The sequence below is a fragment of the Cetorhinus maximus genome, chromosome 2 (genome assembly GCF_964194155.1).
Source record: "Cetorhinus maximus chromosome 2, sCetMax3.hap1.1, whole genome shotgun sequence".
NCBI lineage: Eukaryota > Metazoa > Chordata > Chondrichthyes > Lamniformes > Cetorhinidae > Cetorhinus > Cetorhinus maximus.
This window is the reverse complement of record NC_135880.1, coordinates 30,557,535-30,575,166: the sequence shown is the minus strand read 5'-3', so window position 1 is coordinate 30,575,166 and position 17,632 is coordinate 30,557,535. Positions and strand designations below refer to the sequence as shown.

At 42.6% G+C, this 17,632-nt stretch overlaps 1 protein-coding gene across 3 annotated transcripts in view; it reads right to left on the bottom strand.

Moving 5' to 3' along the window:
* primpol (primase and polymerase (DNA-directed)) overlaps positions 1–17,632 on the bottom strand; it is a 46,159-nt gene that overhangs the window by 22,684 nt on the left and 5,843 nt on the right. For all 3 annotated transcript variants that reach the window (XM_078562118.1, XM_078562109.1, XM_078562126.1), the window contains 3 exons: positions 12,972–13,078; positions 11,267–11,405; positions 8,728–8,875 (listed from right to left, as the gene is read on the bottom strand). In XM_078562118.1, coding sequence (XP_078418244.1) covers positions 8,728–8,875; positions 11,267–11,405; positions 12,972–13,078 — 394 coding nt within the window. The remainder of the gene's footprint in view (positions 1–8,727; positions 8,876–11,266; positions 11,406–12,971; positions 13,079–17,632) is intronic.

The window sequence follows — 17,632 nt, the reverse complement described above, 5'->3', positions numbered from 1 at the left end:
TAGGTAGGAAAGCAAGTTATCATGAGCAGGTAAAGAGTCTATAAAGGGATATAGGTAGGCTAAGTGAGAGGACAAAAAATTGGCAGATGGAGGCAAATGTGGAAAAATGTGAACTTGTCCACTTTGGCAGGAAGAATGGAAAAGCAATGTACTATTTAAATGGTGAGAGATTGCAGAACTCTGGTACAGGGGGATCTGGGTGTCTTGGTACATAAATCACAAAAAGTTAGTATGCAGGTACAGCAAGTGATCAGGAAGGCAAAGGGAATAAAATATAAAAGTAGTGAGGATTTACTGCAAATGTACAGGACCCTGGTGAGACCACATCTGAAGTAAGGTGTACAGTTTTGGTTTCCTTATTTGAAAAAGGATGTGGAGATGAGGAACATACGATTTAGGAACAGGAGGCCATTCGGCCCCTCAAGCCTGCGCTGCAATTCAATTAGGTCATGGCTGATCTTCTATCTCAGCATCATTTTCCTGTACCATCCCCGTATTCCTTGATGTTTTTAATATCAAGAAATCTGTCTATCTCTGTCTTGAGCACACTCAATGACTAAGCTTCCACAGCCCTCTGGGGTAGAGAATTCCAAAGATTCACCACCCTCTGTGAAGAAATACCTCATCTCAGTCCTAAATGGCCTGTTCCTTATTCTCAGACTGTGTCCCCCGGTTCTAGATCCCCCAGCCAGGGAAAATATCCTACCTGCATCTACCCTGTCCAGCCCTGTAAGAATTTTGTACGTTTCAATTAGATCACCTTTCATTCTTCTAAACTCTGACAATACAGGCCCAATCTCTTCTCATTGGACAATACCGCAGATTCCCATGCATCTGGTGCCCTTGTCCTTCTAGATGGTAGTGGTCATGGGTTTGGAAGGTGCTGTCTAAGGAGTCTTGGTGAGTTCCTGCAGTGCATCTTGTAGATGGTACACACTGCTGCCACCGTGCGTCAGTGGTGGAGTGAGTGAATATTTGTGGATGTAATCCAGTAATCAAGCGGACTGCTTTGTCCTGGATGGTGTCGAGCTTCTTGAGTGTTGTTGGAGTTGCACGCATCCAGACAAGTGGAGAATATTCCATCACGCTCCTGACTTATAGATGTTGGACAGGCTTTGGGGAGTCAGGAGGTGAGTCACTCGCCACAGGATTCCTAGTCTCTGACCTGCTCTCGGAGCTAGTCCAGTTCAGTTTCTGGTCAATGGTAACTCCCAGGGTGTTGATAGCGGGGATTCAGCGATGGTAATGCCATTGAATGTCAAGAGGCGAGGGTTAGTTTCCCTTTACAGGGAGACTATTAATTAGCCCTTTCTCATTGCACAATACTAGATCTAAAATAGCCTGTTCTCCAGTTGGTTCCTCAACATACTGTTCTAGAAAACCATCTTGTATACAGTCCAGGAATTCATCCTCTAGAGCAATAGAGCCAGCGGCAGAGTGACGTCATGAATGTAACACGAGTGCAGGGAAAGCAGTTGATTAGCAAGTAGGATTGGCGAGTGTTGCTAGTCTTTAAAGTAAAAGTAAGGTCTTTAGTTTTTTTTTCGGTATCTAGTCTTTTTTTCTCTCTTTTTCTTAAAAACAGTATAGCAACGATAATGGTGTAAAAGTTTTTAAAATTACAATAAAGTGTAAAGAGTGGGGGTATTGGAGTAATTAATTAATAAATAAAATAAAATACGATAGCGATGGCAGGACGGGTGATGTGTTGCTGCTGCAGCATGTGAGAACTGCTGGACACCAAGGTGATCCAGAGTGAATATACATGTAGTAAGCGTTTGCAGCTCAAGAAACTTTGGATCCAAGTTAAGGAGCTGGAGTCCGAGCAGCAGACGGTGGGGTGGGGGGGTGGAGAGAAGCCACATCAGGGAGGGGAAAATTACCCGGACACTTTGCTCCAGGAGGCAGTCACACCCCTCAGAGTAGGTAATTCAAATTTGGTCTGTGATCAGGGACAGGTGGGTGTGGCTACAGGTGAGGCAGGCATGGGGACCCGGGGGTAGTACTCGAGGAGCCTCGGCCCCTGCAATTGCCTAACAGTTACGAGGTTCTTGCAAGCTGCGTGGACGAGAGCAGGGCCTGCAGGGAGGATGAGCGAACTGACCACGGCACCGTGGTACAGGGAGTCATTCAAGTGGGGGGAGGAAATAGGAACGTAGTAGTGGTAGGGAACAGTATAATTAGGGGCATAGATACTGTTCTCTGCAGCCGTGAGCTTGAGTCCCGAAGGCTGTGTTGCCTGTCCCGTGCCAGGGTTAAGGACATCTCCTCAGGGCTGGAGAGGAATTTGGGGTTGGAGGGGAGGGATCCAGTTCTCATTGTCTACGTTGGTACCAGTAACATTGATAGGACTAGAAAGGAGGTTCTGCCGAAAAAATTTGAACAGTAAAGAGCTAAATTAAAAAGCAGAACCTCCAAGGTAATAACCTCGGGATTACTACCTGAGCTACGAGCAAACTGGCATAGGGTAAATAAAGTCAAGGAGTTAAATGTGTGGCTCAAAAATTGGTGTGGGAGGAATGGGTCTCAGTTCATGGGGCACTGGCACCAGTACTGGGGTAGAAGGGAGCTATTCCGGTGGGACGGGCTTCGCTTGAAACGTGCTGGGGTCAGTGTCCTGGTGAATTGAATAGCTAGGGCTGTAGAGATGGCTTTAAATTAAATCGAGTGGGGGAGGGTTCTGGAGAGGGGGTACATAGGCTGACAAAGCTAAAGGATATGGCAGCATTGCAGGGCAGCCATTTAGGTAATGATATCCAGAGTGTGACAGGAAGGGACAGATTGTAAAAATATAATAAAACAGCAGCAAATAGGGTCAACGGGAAAGAAAAAATGGTAAAAAGGCAAGCTTAATGACTCTTTACTTAAAAACGCACATAGTATTCGGAACAAAATAAATGAATTAACGACACAAATAGAGGTTAATAAGTATGATCTTATAGCCATTATGGAGACATGGTTAGAAAGGAATCAAAGCTGGGAACTAAACATTCAGGGGTATGTGACTTTTCGAAAGGACAGTCAGGATGGAAAGGGTGGTGGGGTAGCTTTGTTAGTACGAGATGGAATAAGTACGATGGCAAGAAATGATCTTGGATCGGAAGATGTAGAATCCATTTGGGTGGAGGTAAGAAATAACAAGGGGAAGAAGAGACGGTTGGGAGTAGTCTGTAGGCCCCCTAACAATAGCTATACTGTAGGGCAGAGAATAAATAAGGAAATAATGAGGGCATGTTAAAAAAGGCAGTACATTAATCAGGGGCGACTGTAAACTTCATGTTGATTGGGAAAATCAAATTGGCAGAGGTAGCCACGAGCAAGAATTCACACACTCAGATGCCTTCAGCACAGAATTGGCCCATCATGTTTGCGCCGGTCAACAAAGATCTGACTACACTAATCCCATTTTCCAGCACTTAGCCCATAGCCCTGGAGGTATGGCTAAACAAGTGAATATCTAAATACTTCTTAAACGTTATGACAGTTTCTCACTCAACCACCAATTCAGGCATTGAATTCCAGACTCCCACCACCCTCTGGGTGAAAACATTGCTCCTCAACTCCGCTCTTAGCCTTCTACCTGATCTTAAATCTATGCCCCCTGGTTATTGATCCCTCTATTAATGGAAAAAGTGCCTTCCGATCCATCCTATCTATGTCCCTCATAATCTTATACACCTCTAAACAGGCAGGTCCCCTCTCAGCCTTCGTTGCTCCAAGGAAAACAGCTCCAGCCTATCCAATCTTTCTTCATAGCTGAGACCCTCCAGCCCAGGCAGCATCCTGGTAAATCTCCTCTGCACCCTCTCCAGTGCAATCACATTCTTCCTATAATGTGGTGGCCAGAATGCAGTACTCCACTAACCAGTGTTATATACGGTTCTAGCATAACCTCGCTGCTCTTGTATTCTATGACTCGGCTAATAAAGGCAAATATCCCATATGCCTTCTTAACCACCTTATCTACCTGTTCTGCTACCTTCAGGGATCTCTGGGTATGCACACCAAGGTCCCTCTGATTTTCAGTACTTTCCAGGGTCCTACCATTATCGTGTAATCCCTTGCCTTGTTAGCCCTACCCAAGTGCATTACCTCCCACATTTTTCCAGGTTGAATTCCATTTGCCACTGCTCTGCCCACCTGACCAGTCCATTGATATCCTCCTGCAGTTTACAGCTATCCTCCTCATTATTTACCACCCTACCAATTTTCATGTCATTCACGAACTTCTTGATCATACCCACTTCGTTTAGGTCCAAATTATTTATGTACACCACAAACAGCAAGAGCCCCAGCGCTGAGCCCTGCAGAATCCGACTGAAAACAGACTTCCAGTCACAGAAACATCCCTCTACCATCACCCTCTGCTTCCTGTCTCTCAGCCAATTTTGGATCCAACGTTGCACTTTGCCTTGGATCCCATGGGCTCTTAATTTCTTGACCAGTCTGCCATTAGGGACCTTATAAAAATCCTTGCTAAAGTCTGTGTAGATCACATCAAATGCATTACCCTCATCGAAACTCCTGGTTACCTCAAAAAATTTGATCAAATTTGTCAAGCACGACCTTCCCTTAACAAATCCATGCTGACTATCCCTGATTAATCCATGTCTCTCCAAGTGCAGATATATTCTGTCCCTCAGAATTCTTTCCAGTAACTTCCCCACCACCGAGGTTAGACTGACTGGCCTGTAATGTCCTGGTCTATCCTTTCCACCCTTTATTAATAATGGGACAATATTGGCAGTCCTCCAGCACCTTGCCTCTGGCCAAAGAAGATTTGAAAATTACTGCCAGGCCCCTGATATCTCTTCCCTTGCCTCCCTCAACAGCCTGGGATACATTTCATCCAGGCCTGAGGATTTATTCACTTTTAAGGCCGCTGAACCCGCTAATGCCTCCTCTCTCTCTATGTTAATTTTCTTTAATATTTCACAGTCCTCCACCCTGATGTCTATAACTGCGTCGTCCTTTTCCATTGTGAAGACCGACACAAAAGTATTCATTGAGGACTGCACCCACGTCTTCCGGGTCCACATACAGATTTTTTTCTTAATCCTAACCTTTAATGTCCCTTCACATCCAGGGTCCTCTAGACATTAAAGGTTAGGATTAAGAAAAAAAGAGAAGCTTATGGCAGAGACTGAGAGCTTAATACGGTAGAGTCCTTAGAGGAGTATAAAAAGTGCAGAGGGGAGCTTAAAAAGGAAATTAGGAAAGCTAAGAGAGTGCATGAGAAAGCATTGGTGGGTAGGATACAGGAAATCCCAAACGGGTTTTTTAAATATATAAAGAGCAAGAGAATAACTAGGGAAAGAGTATGGCCAATTAGGGGCCATAGAGATAATGTGTGTGTGCCAGAGGACTGGAGGACTTGAAACTCTTACTATATATCTTTATATTTCTAGCTAGTTTTCTCTCGTACTCTAATTTTTCCCTCCTTATCAATCTGTTAGTCATTCTTTGCTGTTTTTTATATTCTGTTAAATCTTCTGACTGCCACTCATCTTATTGCGCAATTATGCTTTTTCTTTAAGTTTGATACTACCTTTAACTTTTTTAGTTAACCACGGATCTGCATCCTCCCCTTGAAATTTTTCATTCTCATTGGAATGTATCTATTCTGTGTATTCTGAAATATTCCTTTAAATGTCTGCCACTGAACTTCTATAGACATATCCCTTAACCTCATTTGCCAGCTCACTTTAGCTAGTGCTTTCATGCCCTCGTAATTGTCCTTTTTTAAATTTAAAATACTAGTCTCAGACACACTCGTTTCCCCCTCAAAATTAATGTATCATTCATCATATTATGAACGCTGCTATCTAGGGGTGCCTCCACTCAGAGGTTGTCAATGAATCTTATCTAGTTGCTCAATACTAGGCCTAGTATAGCCTGCTCTTTGGTTGGTGCCAGAATGTGCTGTTCCAAGAAACTATCCTGAAAACATTCTATGAATTCTTCATCTAGGCTACCTTTGCCCATCTGATATTTCCAGTCTATATGTAGATTAAAATCCCCCATGATTATCACCATACCTTTCCGACAAGCTCTCATTATTTCCTCCTTTATACCCTAGCCTACCATATGGTTACTGTTAGAGGGTCTGTACACCACTCATACAAGTGACTTCTTGCCTTTGTCATTTTTCATCTCCACCCAAACTGCTTCTACATCCTGGTTTGCTGAACTTAGATCATCCCTCTCTTTTGTGCTAATACCATCCTTAATTAAGAGAGTGACACCGCCACCTTCCTAAATGTCACATAGCCTTCAATATTCAAGTCTCAATCTATGTCATCCTGCAGCCATGTCTCTGTAATGGCTATCAAATCGTACTTATTTATTTATATTAGCACTATCAGTTCATCCGTTTTGTTTCGAGTGCTACGTGTATTCAGATACAGAGCCCTTAGCTTTGTCCTTTTATTAGGTTTGTAACCTCTAGCATTATCTTCTGGTTTACGCTTAGATTTCTACTCTTTGTCCCTTCCTGTCACGGTCTGTTTATCATTTCTCATATTAGTACCTTTCTCTCTTGCCTTGTCCCTGCTCTTTGATTTAACACATCTTCCCAAATTTGATCCCTCGCCCCCATTATCTAGTTTAAAGCTCTCTCTCCTTCCCTAATTATGCAGCTCGCTAGAACACCACTCCAAGCACAGTTCAGGTGTAGACCTTCCCACCAGTACAGCCCCCAAATTCCCCAGTACTGCTGCCAGTGCCCCATGAACCAGAACCTACTTGTCCCACACCAGTCTTTATGCTACGCATTCATTGCTAATTTTATATACCTGTGTCAATTTACATGTGGCTCAGGTAATAATCCAGAGATTATTACCTTTGAGATTCTGCTTTCTAATTTAGTGCCTAGCTCCTCATACTGACTATGCATAACCTCTTTCCTCCTTCTATCTACCTTCTACTCCAGCTACCTCCAAGTCAAACACCCGAACGCCCTTATATTACAAATAGATCACAGGCTTGCAACCTTATCTGGAGCCAAATGGAAAGAAGGTCAGGCCCCAGTGACAAATCTACCCAATGAGTCAAGAGACAAAGAAATCAGCATTCAGAACTAATCAGAATACCAATACATGTGTATCTAACCAGAAAATTATCAGTATTATTACCTGTGGAACCACATTTTTAAAAAAATTAAACATAGGAAAAACACGCATACATGCGTTAAAATAAGAAGCTCACAATCGGTTGTGTGCATTTATGTTTGTGGAAATGAGTTTCGCAGCAGATGTTATTACCTGTGGAACCACATTTTTAAAAAAATTAAACATAGGAAAAACATGCATACATGCGTTAAAATAAGAAGCTCACAACCAGTTGTGTGCATTTATGTTTGGAAATGAGTTTCGCAGCAGATGTTTCATGAAATTATGCCTTGTGAGAGCACCCCAACAGATCAGTGAGTAAATACACATGGCAGTGTGCCACTGTGATACAGAGCTAGGAGGTCCTATGTTTAAACCCTTGTTTGTGCTGAATGAACCTATCTTAGTCAGAGGTCTTAGTGCCCCAAGGACGATCAGTAACCATCAAATATGCTCAGCTTTATGCTTAATATGGAGTGAAATTGCTCTTGATAAAAGCTGGGTAATGCCTGATTTGTGTGTAATTAATGACAAACAAAAATTGCACATTTCAAAGCCCATGATTCCCATGATTAAATTAGCATTCCATTAATTACACAAAACAACCACAGGCATCCACTCCCTGCCCGTTTTAGTTCAAAAAGTAATTTCAAGCCCATATTGTGCAGCCAGCTCTGCTCGGTCACTATATACCAGTCTAGGAATATGGTCAGTGGCATAATGACTCTTTAGTTGTGTTGCCTGTTGATTTCCCTTGCACACTTTCTTCCATATGTACCATTTCAATCAGGCAACATTGTATTAGAGCAGTTTGTTAAATTTAACTTGATTTGCTGACTACTGCAGGTCTCTATAACTTGAATTCAGATGCTTGGCTGTGTTTGTGGCCTTCTTAAAAGTTGTTAACATGTTTTTGAATAAAAATTTCCTTTTTCAGCTTATCCTTCCCAAACCAAGTTCTGTAAATGCTTCAATTACAATCTGTTTTCCAATAAATTAGCTGCCAATATTTGGCTATATCAGGATTAAATACAGTTCTGACAAAAAAATCCTCCAAAAATAATCTTTTTAAATATGTAACTTTTCATAAAAATATTAATAAAACTCATACTAAAAACAAACTGTGAAACTAAAAATTTAAAAAATACGTGGGTAAAAAGCCTCTGCCTCTTTAAGGGCTCTCTGGAACTTTCCTTCAGCAAACCCCAGATAGGTGAAGGGAAAGTACTGTCAGATTCAGTTCTAAACAAATGAAAAATTATGTAATCTTTAATGAGATGTGCTGTTTCAATAAAACTTTTCTGCCTTTTGGCCAAAACCACTTTAAGGCTGACAAAATGTTTTCACCAAGTGCAAAGGTGGTGTAAATTTGGCTATATGATTTTCCAATCTCACTATTGCTCATTTTCGTCCTTCCCTATTAACCATATTGGCTGGAAAATAGCATAAAATATTTTACATCCCAATATGCTGGAGACAGAGTAACATTATCAGGAGTTTAGATATAGCATCGATATTGCTGGACGCTGCTGTTGACAGTGGAATATTTTGCCTTTGTTGTGATGCGAGGATGTCAAACCTTGTTAAGAGAAATAAATGCTTCAATTAGAAGACTTACCAACATGCACATTATTCTTAAAGGCTGCATTGGGAAGATGAAATACTAGATGGCGGCTAAATTTTTGATGAGTACTGGAGTCCAAGTTCAAAATATCTTTCACTGAACAGTTTACGTTGTACATTTCTTCCAATTTTTGACAAACATACTGAATAAAAAAAGTAAAAAAGCAGTTACTGCTTGATCACAGGGCATATTGCAAAGTTCTACAAAGATGCAAATTCTATGCTTAAAAGTGATTTAGACTCTCACTACAATGCATAATTTTAACTGTACCATCTATCTGATTTAAACATTACATAACACACAGTCTTAAATCTTGCTTTACAATGTTCCTGCAAAATCAATTAAATCGTATTTACTAAAGAATGTCTAGAATATTGGAGTGTTTGTGTCTATAGTTGGGGTTCAAGTTCCATAGTAACCAGCAGTCCTCTAGTAACTTCAACAATTGCTCTTTTTTCACATGTCAGCAAGTCACTAAGCCAGAAGGACATCACTGTTCCTAACCCAAATATCCACACGTGTCCATTTTCCAGCAGTGATCAGTGGACAGTAATCAGAAGCAGGAAACCTAACTAACCTTCATCCCACTAGACCAGGGACACAGACTGATTACAGTTCCACTTCCCCTCCTGAGCAAAATCTGTTCACTCAGAGATTTAACATGAAACTTTTGTGGTCTACGTGGCTAAGAAACTCACAAAACCCACAAAGTAATTATACAGCTCTTTAATTTATATCTGTAAAAATGTTTATAAGAAGTTACATTATCTGGTAGGCCTCTCCTCATATTGCAAGAGTGAACACTGAAATTTGGTACAGGAACAAAAATGGGACGGGTGGGGAGGTTGAAAATGAGCCAACAATGTGGAATGGACTGAAAAACAGCATTGTGGAGGCTAGGATCCTGGAATCATCCAAGAAGCAGTAAGATGCTGCAATGAGGAAAATGTAGGGTTGTTCTGGACAGCTGAACTAAGATGGGCTGAATAGCCTTATTCATTTATAATTACATTATGATCTTGTGAATTAGTCAGTCCAGAGAAGGCACTTTTGTGTAATGCAAAAAAGGAGAAACAGATATCAAAAACATTTTCACATGAAAGCTGTCCAGTGACAACCTCTTTTATGGATAGGATACTGGTGAACATGAAGATTGGTTTAATCTATAAAACGCTTTACACTAACGTTTAAAGGCCCTTATCTTTCTGTTGATCTTGCATTCTCTGCTTTCTTCCACGTAACCTTATATGCAAGAGAATCCTGAGACAGAATGAAAGAACCACAAGGGACCATTTAAAACTTTTTTTTAAAAAGAACATTGTATTAATATTTGTTTGCAAAAAAGTCAATTAGTTATCAATTCAATTGGATTTATGATCAAAATCACAATGATATGCTCTATGACTGTGATGCACTAATGTCCCTCATCATTTTCAACTTCTCTGTCCCATTTGGCAGACAGCTACACCACCTTGTTCCAGAATCTCTGTTTCGTTGTCAAGCTGAGTGGGATTGCATTGCTTAATTCTACTCTTGCCTATCCAATTGTACCAAATTTTCTCTTGAAATGGATCCTCTTCCCACCTCCATGCCCTTACATCTGAAGTTCCTGAAGGATTGATTCTTAGGCCATATCTCTTCAACTACATGTTGACCCTCAGCGATATCATTCAAAGATATGGCATCATGTTCCACATGAACACTGATGACACCTGATTCTATCTTCCCTCTGCGCTGAAGGGCTGCTTGTCTGACATCTAGTCTTCGATGAGTTAAGCATTGGAAATCTTTGGCTCCTGCCCCATCCTGTACTTCCGTTTCCATTAATTATATCTTTCTGGTTCTATCTCAGATTAAACCAGACTGTTTGCAACCTTGGCATCCTATTAATCCTCATCTGAGCTACTGACCCATTTTCTCTCCAAGAATAAAAAAATTGTCCACCTCTTCCTGCCACAGACCATCTGTTGCCAAAATCCATATTGATTTGTCAGCCCTTTTATAGCTCCGGACTCAAATACTGTAATGCTCTCCTGGTATGCCTCCCATCTTCTAGCCTCCACAAACTTTATCTGATCCAAAACTTTACTGACCATATGGTAACCTGCATCAAGTCCCATTTACTCATTACCTATGTGCTCAGTGACTTACATTGGCTCCCAATTCCCCAAAACCTCAAATTTTAAATTTTTACCTTCAAGTCCAAATCCCTATGTGGCCTCGCACATCCTTATTTCTGTAACTTGCTCCAATCCTACAATACTCCGAGAACTTTCTGTTTAATAAACCACTCCGCATCTCTAATTCCCTCGCTTTCTTTACGATCCTCTTGAAATCCCACCTCTTTGACAAAGAATCTTCTTGATTTTCATCCGATTACACCTCTGCAACCTAACTTGCGTTGTTTTTCTACATTAAAGTGACTTTATAAATGTAAGCTCTTTTTAAATCTAGTGAAATTGATCTAAACTCAATAAAGCACGTCAGGAACAAAACCAAGATCAAACATTAAAATAAACAATTATATCAGCACCTGAATTAACTTCACCACCATCTGTTTCCCATCACATTCTGGATTTGCTTGTTTAATGAATTCCAAGTCAAAATACAAGTGGCAGACAGATCCTTCTGGAATTACTTCATAGCAATGCATTAATGATTTTTGGTATTTTCTGGAAAACAACCATGAAATATTGGAAACTAGGAGTATTCTAGATGTGCACTGAATTCATAACCAGCATGGAATATCTACAGTAGGTTCATTTGTACCTGCAAGTTTGAGAGCAAGTAAGACTTGTTCGACCTTTTGAATGAGAGTTATAACCTTTTTTAAAATTGAGTTCAAAATTTAGATATCAGACTGTATAACAAGCCACTTCAACACTAAAAACCTCTTAGTAAAGCTTTAGTCAAAAGACAAAAGCAGATCATACATAACCAGTCTGAGTCATAGCAGTAATTTATTCACCTGGGCCAATTCCACGTTGCATGCTCAAGGAGCAGCTTAAAGTTTGCTCTTTTAAACCCTAAAGGTTACAAGTATATGTGACTACTGGTGTTCCTATTAATGATATGATTATACTGTACTCAAAGAATTAAAAACAGTTCCATACAAAAAGAAATGAATAATTAAGCCCATAATGTGGGGTAGGGTTGCTGCTTGCCAAAAATACAACCATTTTGAAAAGTGCTTTTTCTGACTTTCCACTCAAACTCATTTGCAAATTGCTTGACGCATCTGCCATGAACCAGTGCAATTTAGCAGTGTTTTAAAATGTAATTATTTCTAATTTTGCTTTCAAATTTTCCTTGATATTTTGAAGTGAAGTTGGCAAAGTTTGATTAATACAGCTGAGTTTATCGCAAAAATAAGCATTTTTAGTAACAGTGCTAATCCACCGCCTATGAATAGTCAATTTTACATTACTGAATAAGACTTTACAGAAATATTTTCTAGTTAGATTGAGGTACAATGATCAGTTTCTTGGTAAATTAAAAATTACATGCAAAACCTTTCAAAATGCACCCATTTGTGCTCTTGCACCTAAAAGATTCAGTTTAATTTTTATAACTGCCTTGAAAACCAGCAAACAAGTACAGTTAGTGGAAACTCCTATTGGTGATTATAGCTGAAAAATGTTGCCAAAGCCTTTCATCTTGCACTCATCAGGGCAAACACAAGAATGAGTTGACTTGCCAACCAATCAACATGATCATTTGAAATTTGGCATTCTTGTGTTTGTCCTGATGAGTGCAATACAAAAAGCTTTGGCAGCATGCCTCCCTTTACAGCAACATTCAAGTTCTGTACTACTGAGCGACTATTGGTGATTAATTGACCTTGTGGCCAATGGCAGTTTTGTGGACAGGGCCCAATTCTAGATCGATTTTTTAAAAAAAACTCCAGCATAAGTTTGCGGAAATTCAAGTTGCTCCGAACAAAATATGGGCTTAAAATTCCACAATCTTTGCATCGATCACGCAGATTTCTGGTGAACTGCATTGAAAAATAGCAGTGCTTGCTCGCACCACCCCATCCACATGAAATCTTGGCCAGGTCAGTGGGATGGGCGGCAAGAAAGATTCCCACAGGTATCTTTTACGGGTCCCCCACCTGCAAACCCGCCAGTCAAGCACCAGTACTCAAGGCCCCACAAGTAAAGCTTAAGCCTCCCTTATCTTTAAAATTCACATGAAATAATCTTTATTAGGATTATTAGCTTGATATGGTCACTTACCGATAGTAAAACCATAGCTCAGTATACGTTGTGACAAGGTAAATTCGCTGTCCATGTATAGTGTCCTTTTTCTCCTTTTCGTTCTCCAAAGCAAATACATGAATGTCCTTTAATGAAAATGTTGAAAATAGAAAGGATACAACTCAGGTGTTAATTCCTATTTAGCCTGTCATGTTTACTTAAGGTTTTCAACTCTATGGCCAGAACTTTTCCGTCAGCGAGTTGGGGGCGGGGCCCGCTCTCCGACGCGGGATGACGTGGGGGTGGGGGGAGCCCGTGACATCATTCCACCCCATTTAAATATTCAGGAAGGTGTGGGGGGGGGGGGGGGGGAGAGAGACAGCGAAATCAGCTGTCTGCCCGCCGACCTGTCAATTGCCAATTGAGGCCATTGACAGGATAATTAACCCAATTAAAGGCCCTGCTCTTCCAACCTTAAGGCTGGCAAGCAGGCCAGGAGCCCCAGCGGGCTTCTGAAAAAACATGAAATCTCACCCACTGGCGGAATGAGGTTTCATGTTGGTTTTTAAAAAGTTTAATAAAGTTTAAGTCATATTTATTAACATGTCCCATCTCGTGTGATACTGTCACATGAGGGGGACATGTTAATAATTTTTTAATTTTTCTATTTTTGAACTTTATAAACTTTTCATCAATCTCCCTGAGACAGCATCTCAGGGAGATGCGTGCGAAAGAGCGCACTTTGACAGTTGGGAAATCCCCTCCACCCTCCCCCCTCAACCCCCGCACAGGAAGTACATAGCGCATCTCGTCGGGTGGCCCGCCCACATAAAATGGCAGCGGGGCCCGCTTCGGCGGCGGCAATCGGCTGCCCGCCCGCCACCGAGCCGGTGGGGCCCACCCGCCCATCAAGGGCAAAATTCTGCCCTATGTTTTGGCTGCTGGCAAGTTCTGTTTGATATCTGGACTACTCTTATGGAGATATGTATCCTTTTTGCATTCCTCATTTTTTCCTCTAAATCATTTCCTCCCTTTCCAGGAACCGAGGTGAAAATTTTAACTCTTGGTGGGGGCATGCACAGAAGGAGGTCATGGATGCCACCTCCATGAGGTGTAGGATGCCATTGATTGCACTCACGTGGCGCTCGGATCTCCGTTGTAACACACTGTCAACTATGTCAACTGCAAGGGATTCCATTCGTTGAATGTACTGCTCGTGTTCGACAATCACAAATGCATCCTGCAGGTCTGCGCATGGTTTCCAGAAAGTGTGCAGGACTCCTACATTCTTATAGTCAGTCACAGTTCCCTGACATCTTCCAGAGTCCACGGAGGATGCAGGGATGGCTCCTTGGGTACAAGGGCTACCTGCAGAGACCGTGACTGATGACACCCTCGTGGCAGCCTCAGACTGCAGCAGAGCAAAGGTATAATGAGGCTCATGCTGCAACTTGCAACTTGGTGGAGCAAACCATCGGGATGCTGAAAATGCGGTTACAGTGCCTGAACCGGTCTGGTGGAGCCCTGCAATATGGTCCACAGAGTGTTTCACGCATCGTCGTGGCTTGCTGCGCCCTTTACAACCTGGTGCTGCAACAGAGAGAGGAGCTGGCTGAAGAGGAGTTGCAGGAGCTGTAGGTCTCCTCCAGTGAAAAGGACATCAACAGTTATGAGGTCCTTGAAGGCAATGATGTTGGCGATGAGGCCCTCGTGCTGGCCAGGTGAGGCAGGCGCGCTCGGGAGGCCATCACAGCTGCTAGATTTGTGGAGGATGATGACGACATGCAGTGGGGAGACACCATGAGACCCTCACATTGCATCTATGAACGTTTGCTTCCAGTCTGGCTATGGCAGCGTACATACCCTCTGTGATAATGCTCCTGTCATAGAGATGCAGTGGAGGTCCTAATTGTTGCTCGATTGCAGAAGGATGATGATGAATGCAGTGAGGACACTTCATAGATCTTCACATAGCCCCTGAGAATGTCTGACTCCTGTCTGGCTGAGGGCAACTCGCTTGCACCCTGTGATCAGGGTCATATCATAGAGACGCAGCCATGAAACTTTAAAAGCATCTGATGCTTTTTCCGCCTTTAGCACCTGAGCCCTTCAGGAGCACAGCATCACTGGTCACAGATGCTGAAGAGATGGGGGCCAGCCCCACCTTAAAGATGCTGAGAGCACACAGAGAGAATGACGGGAACTCTGTGACGCCTGCCCACGGCATTCTGGCAGCAATAACAAGCACCGCCGAGGTGCAGGCATCAGTAATGTGTCCAGTGAGTGCGAGGCCACATCATCACTTTGGTCTGAAGGCTGCACAAAGCACAAGGAAGAGGCCCTGGACTGAGACACCTGCCTTTATCTTGTGCAGAATGGTTTCACATCTGAGTGACACGAATTATGCTCATCAGAACAAGGAGCATTAGGCAGGGAGACATTCTTGGCAGTTTATTGATAATAGTGAACATTATGTACAAGTGATTAACGCCCGTGCCCAGGTTGCGCAACAACATTTTAATCTTCCTTATCCTGCTGCTACTTCTTGGTGCTCCCCAGACATCCATAGCAGAGGTGGAGCCAGCCTGCTGATGGCTACACCCTGTCTGTGATGACCTTGGCGGGTGTCCTCTGGGGGGCCGGAACCTGGAGGGTCCTGGCTTGCTTTCGGGGTCCTGCTGCGTGGCAGTGGCACCCTCCTTGAGCTGTGGAGCTGGAGTTGCTGAGGTCACAGGAAGGGGGGACTCGGAGTCACCTGGCTGGATGGCCCTGCAATGTGCACCTGCTGTTCCTCCTCCCTATGGATGCCCGAGGCTTACTCCTTGAGAAGAGGGGGGTAGCTGGAGTGAGATCAAACTGCCCGGCACCCCTCTCGCGTACACACTGTTGGAGGCCAACTATGGTATCTGGGATGGAGTTCAGCTTGTGCAGCAGTGTAGAAGAGACATCCTGAATCAAGGTCTCCATGGCGGTTGCCATCCTGGTCCAGGACGTCTCTCCTACACTACTCAAGGAATCAGCTAGGGGCCCTCTTCTGAAGGGCATTGGTGCTGACCACCATTGTCACCTCCTCTTAAGCTAGATTAGTGGTGTTGCTGCCCATCCTGTGGCCAGAGCGGGGGTAGAGGACATCCCAGCGGGCCTCCACTGCTTCCAAAAGGAGCTCGAGGGATGCATCATTGAACCTGGGGGCTGCAGTCTTCTTGCCTTTCAGGGCCATGTCTTCTGTGCAGCAGTTGTGGGCTGGAAGCACAGAGGTGTGCGCGCAGCTGCACTTTAAGTATGGCACCTGGCGTGATGAAGCAGCGAGGTCACAGTGTGGCGAGCAAATGAGAGCCCACCTGCCATGAAAATGGTGAGTTTCCCGGGAATGCATAATTCATGCAGCGGGTTTGGGACAAAACTGCATGAAAAGCCGCCATTGTGCCTGGCGGGTGAAACGTGGCTTTACCCACCCGCTACCGCACTTAGTGCAAATCTGGGATGATTACACCTACAGACTGGAAAAGTCAGCTGGGCAAAGGTAGTGTAGATGAGGAGTTCATAGAATGTTTTCAGGATAGTTTCTTAGAACAGCACGTTCTGGAGCCAACCAGAGAGCAGGCTACACCAGACCCGGTATTGAGCAACAAGATAGGATTAATTGATAACCTCATAGTGAAGACACCCCTAGATAGCAATCATAATATGATTCAATTTTACATACATTTTGAGGGAGAAATGAGTGCATCTAAGGCTAGTATTTTAAACTTAAATAAGGGCAATTATGATTGCATGAAAGCAGAGCTAGCTAAAATGAACTGACAAATTAGCTTAAGGGATATGTTAATAAAGGTTCAGTGCCAGACATTTAAAGGGATATTTTAGAATGCACACAGAAATTATACATTCAAATGACAAAGAAAAATTCCAAGGGGAAGGCCCACCATCCATGGTTAACTCAAAAAATTAAAGACAGTATCAAACTTAATGAAAAACTATATATTTATGCAGAGATGGGTGACAGGTCAGAAGATTGGAAAGAAAATAAAGAGTAGCAAGGAATGACAAAGATTAATAAGGAGGGAAAAATTAGAGTATGAGAGGAAGCTAGCTAGAAATATAAAGGTGGATAGTAAGAGTTTCTATAGATATTTAAATAAGAAATGGGCATTGTTCCTATACAAGGTGCATCTGGGGAATTGATAATGGAAAGTAGGGAGATGGTGAATGAATTAAACAGGTATTTTGCTTCGGTCTTCACTATAGAGGACACAAGTAACATCCTGGAAATAGCTGTAAATCAGGAAATGGAAGGGAGGGAGGAACTCGGGGAAAATTACAATCACCAGGGAAGTGGTATTAAGCAAATTGTTGGGGCTGTGGGCTGACATATCCCCAGGTCCAGATGGACTTCACCCTAAGGCCTTGAAAGAAGTGGCTAGTGAGGTAGTTGGTGCATTGGTCTTTATTTTCCAAAATGTCCTAGATTTGGGGAAGGATTTCCATCAGATTAGAAAATAGCAAATGTAACTCCTTTATCCAAAGAGGGAGACAGAAAGCAGGAAACTACAGGAAAAAAGCAAAATACTGCAGATCCTGGAAATCTGAAACAAAAACAGAAAAAGCTGGAAAAATTCAGACTGAAGAAGAGTCATACGGACTCGAAATGTTAACACTGTCTTTCTCTCCACAGATGCTGTTAGACCTGCTGAGTTTTT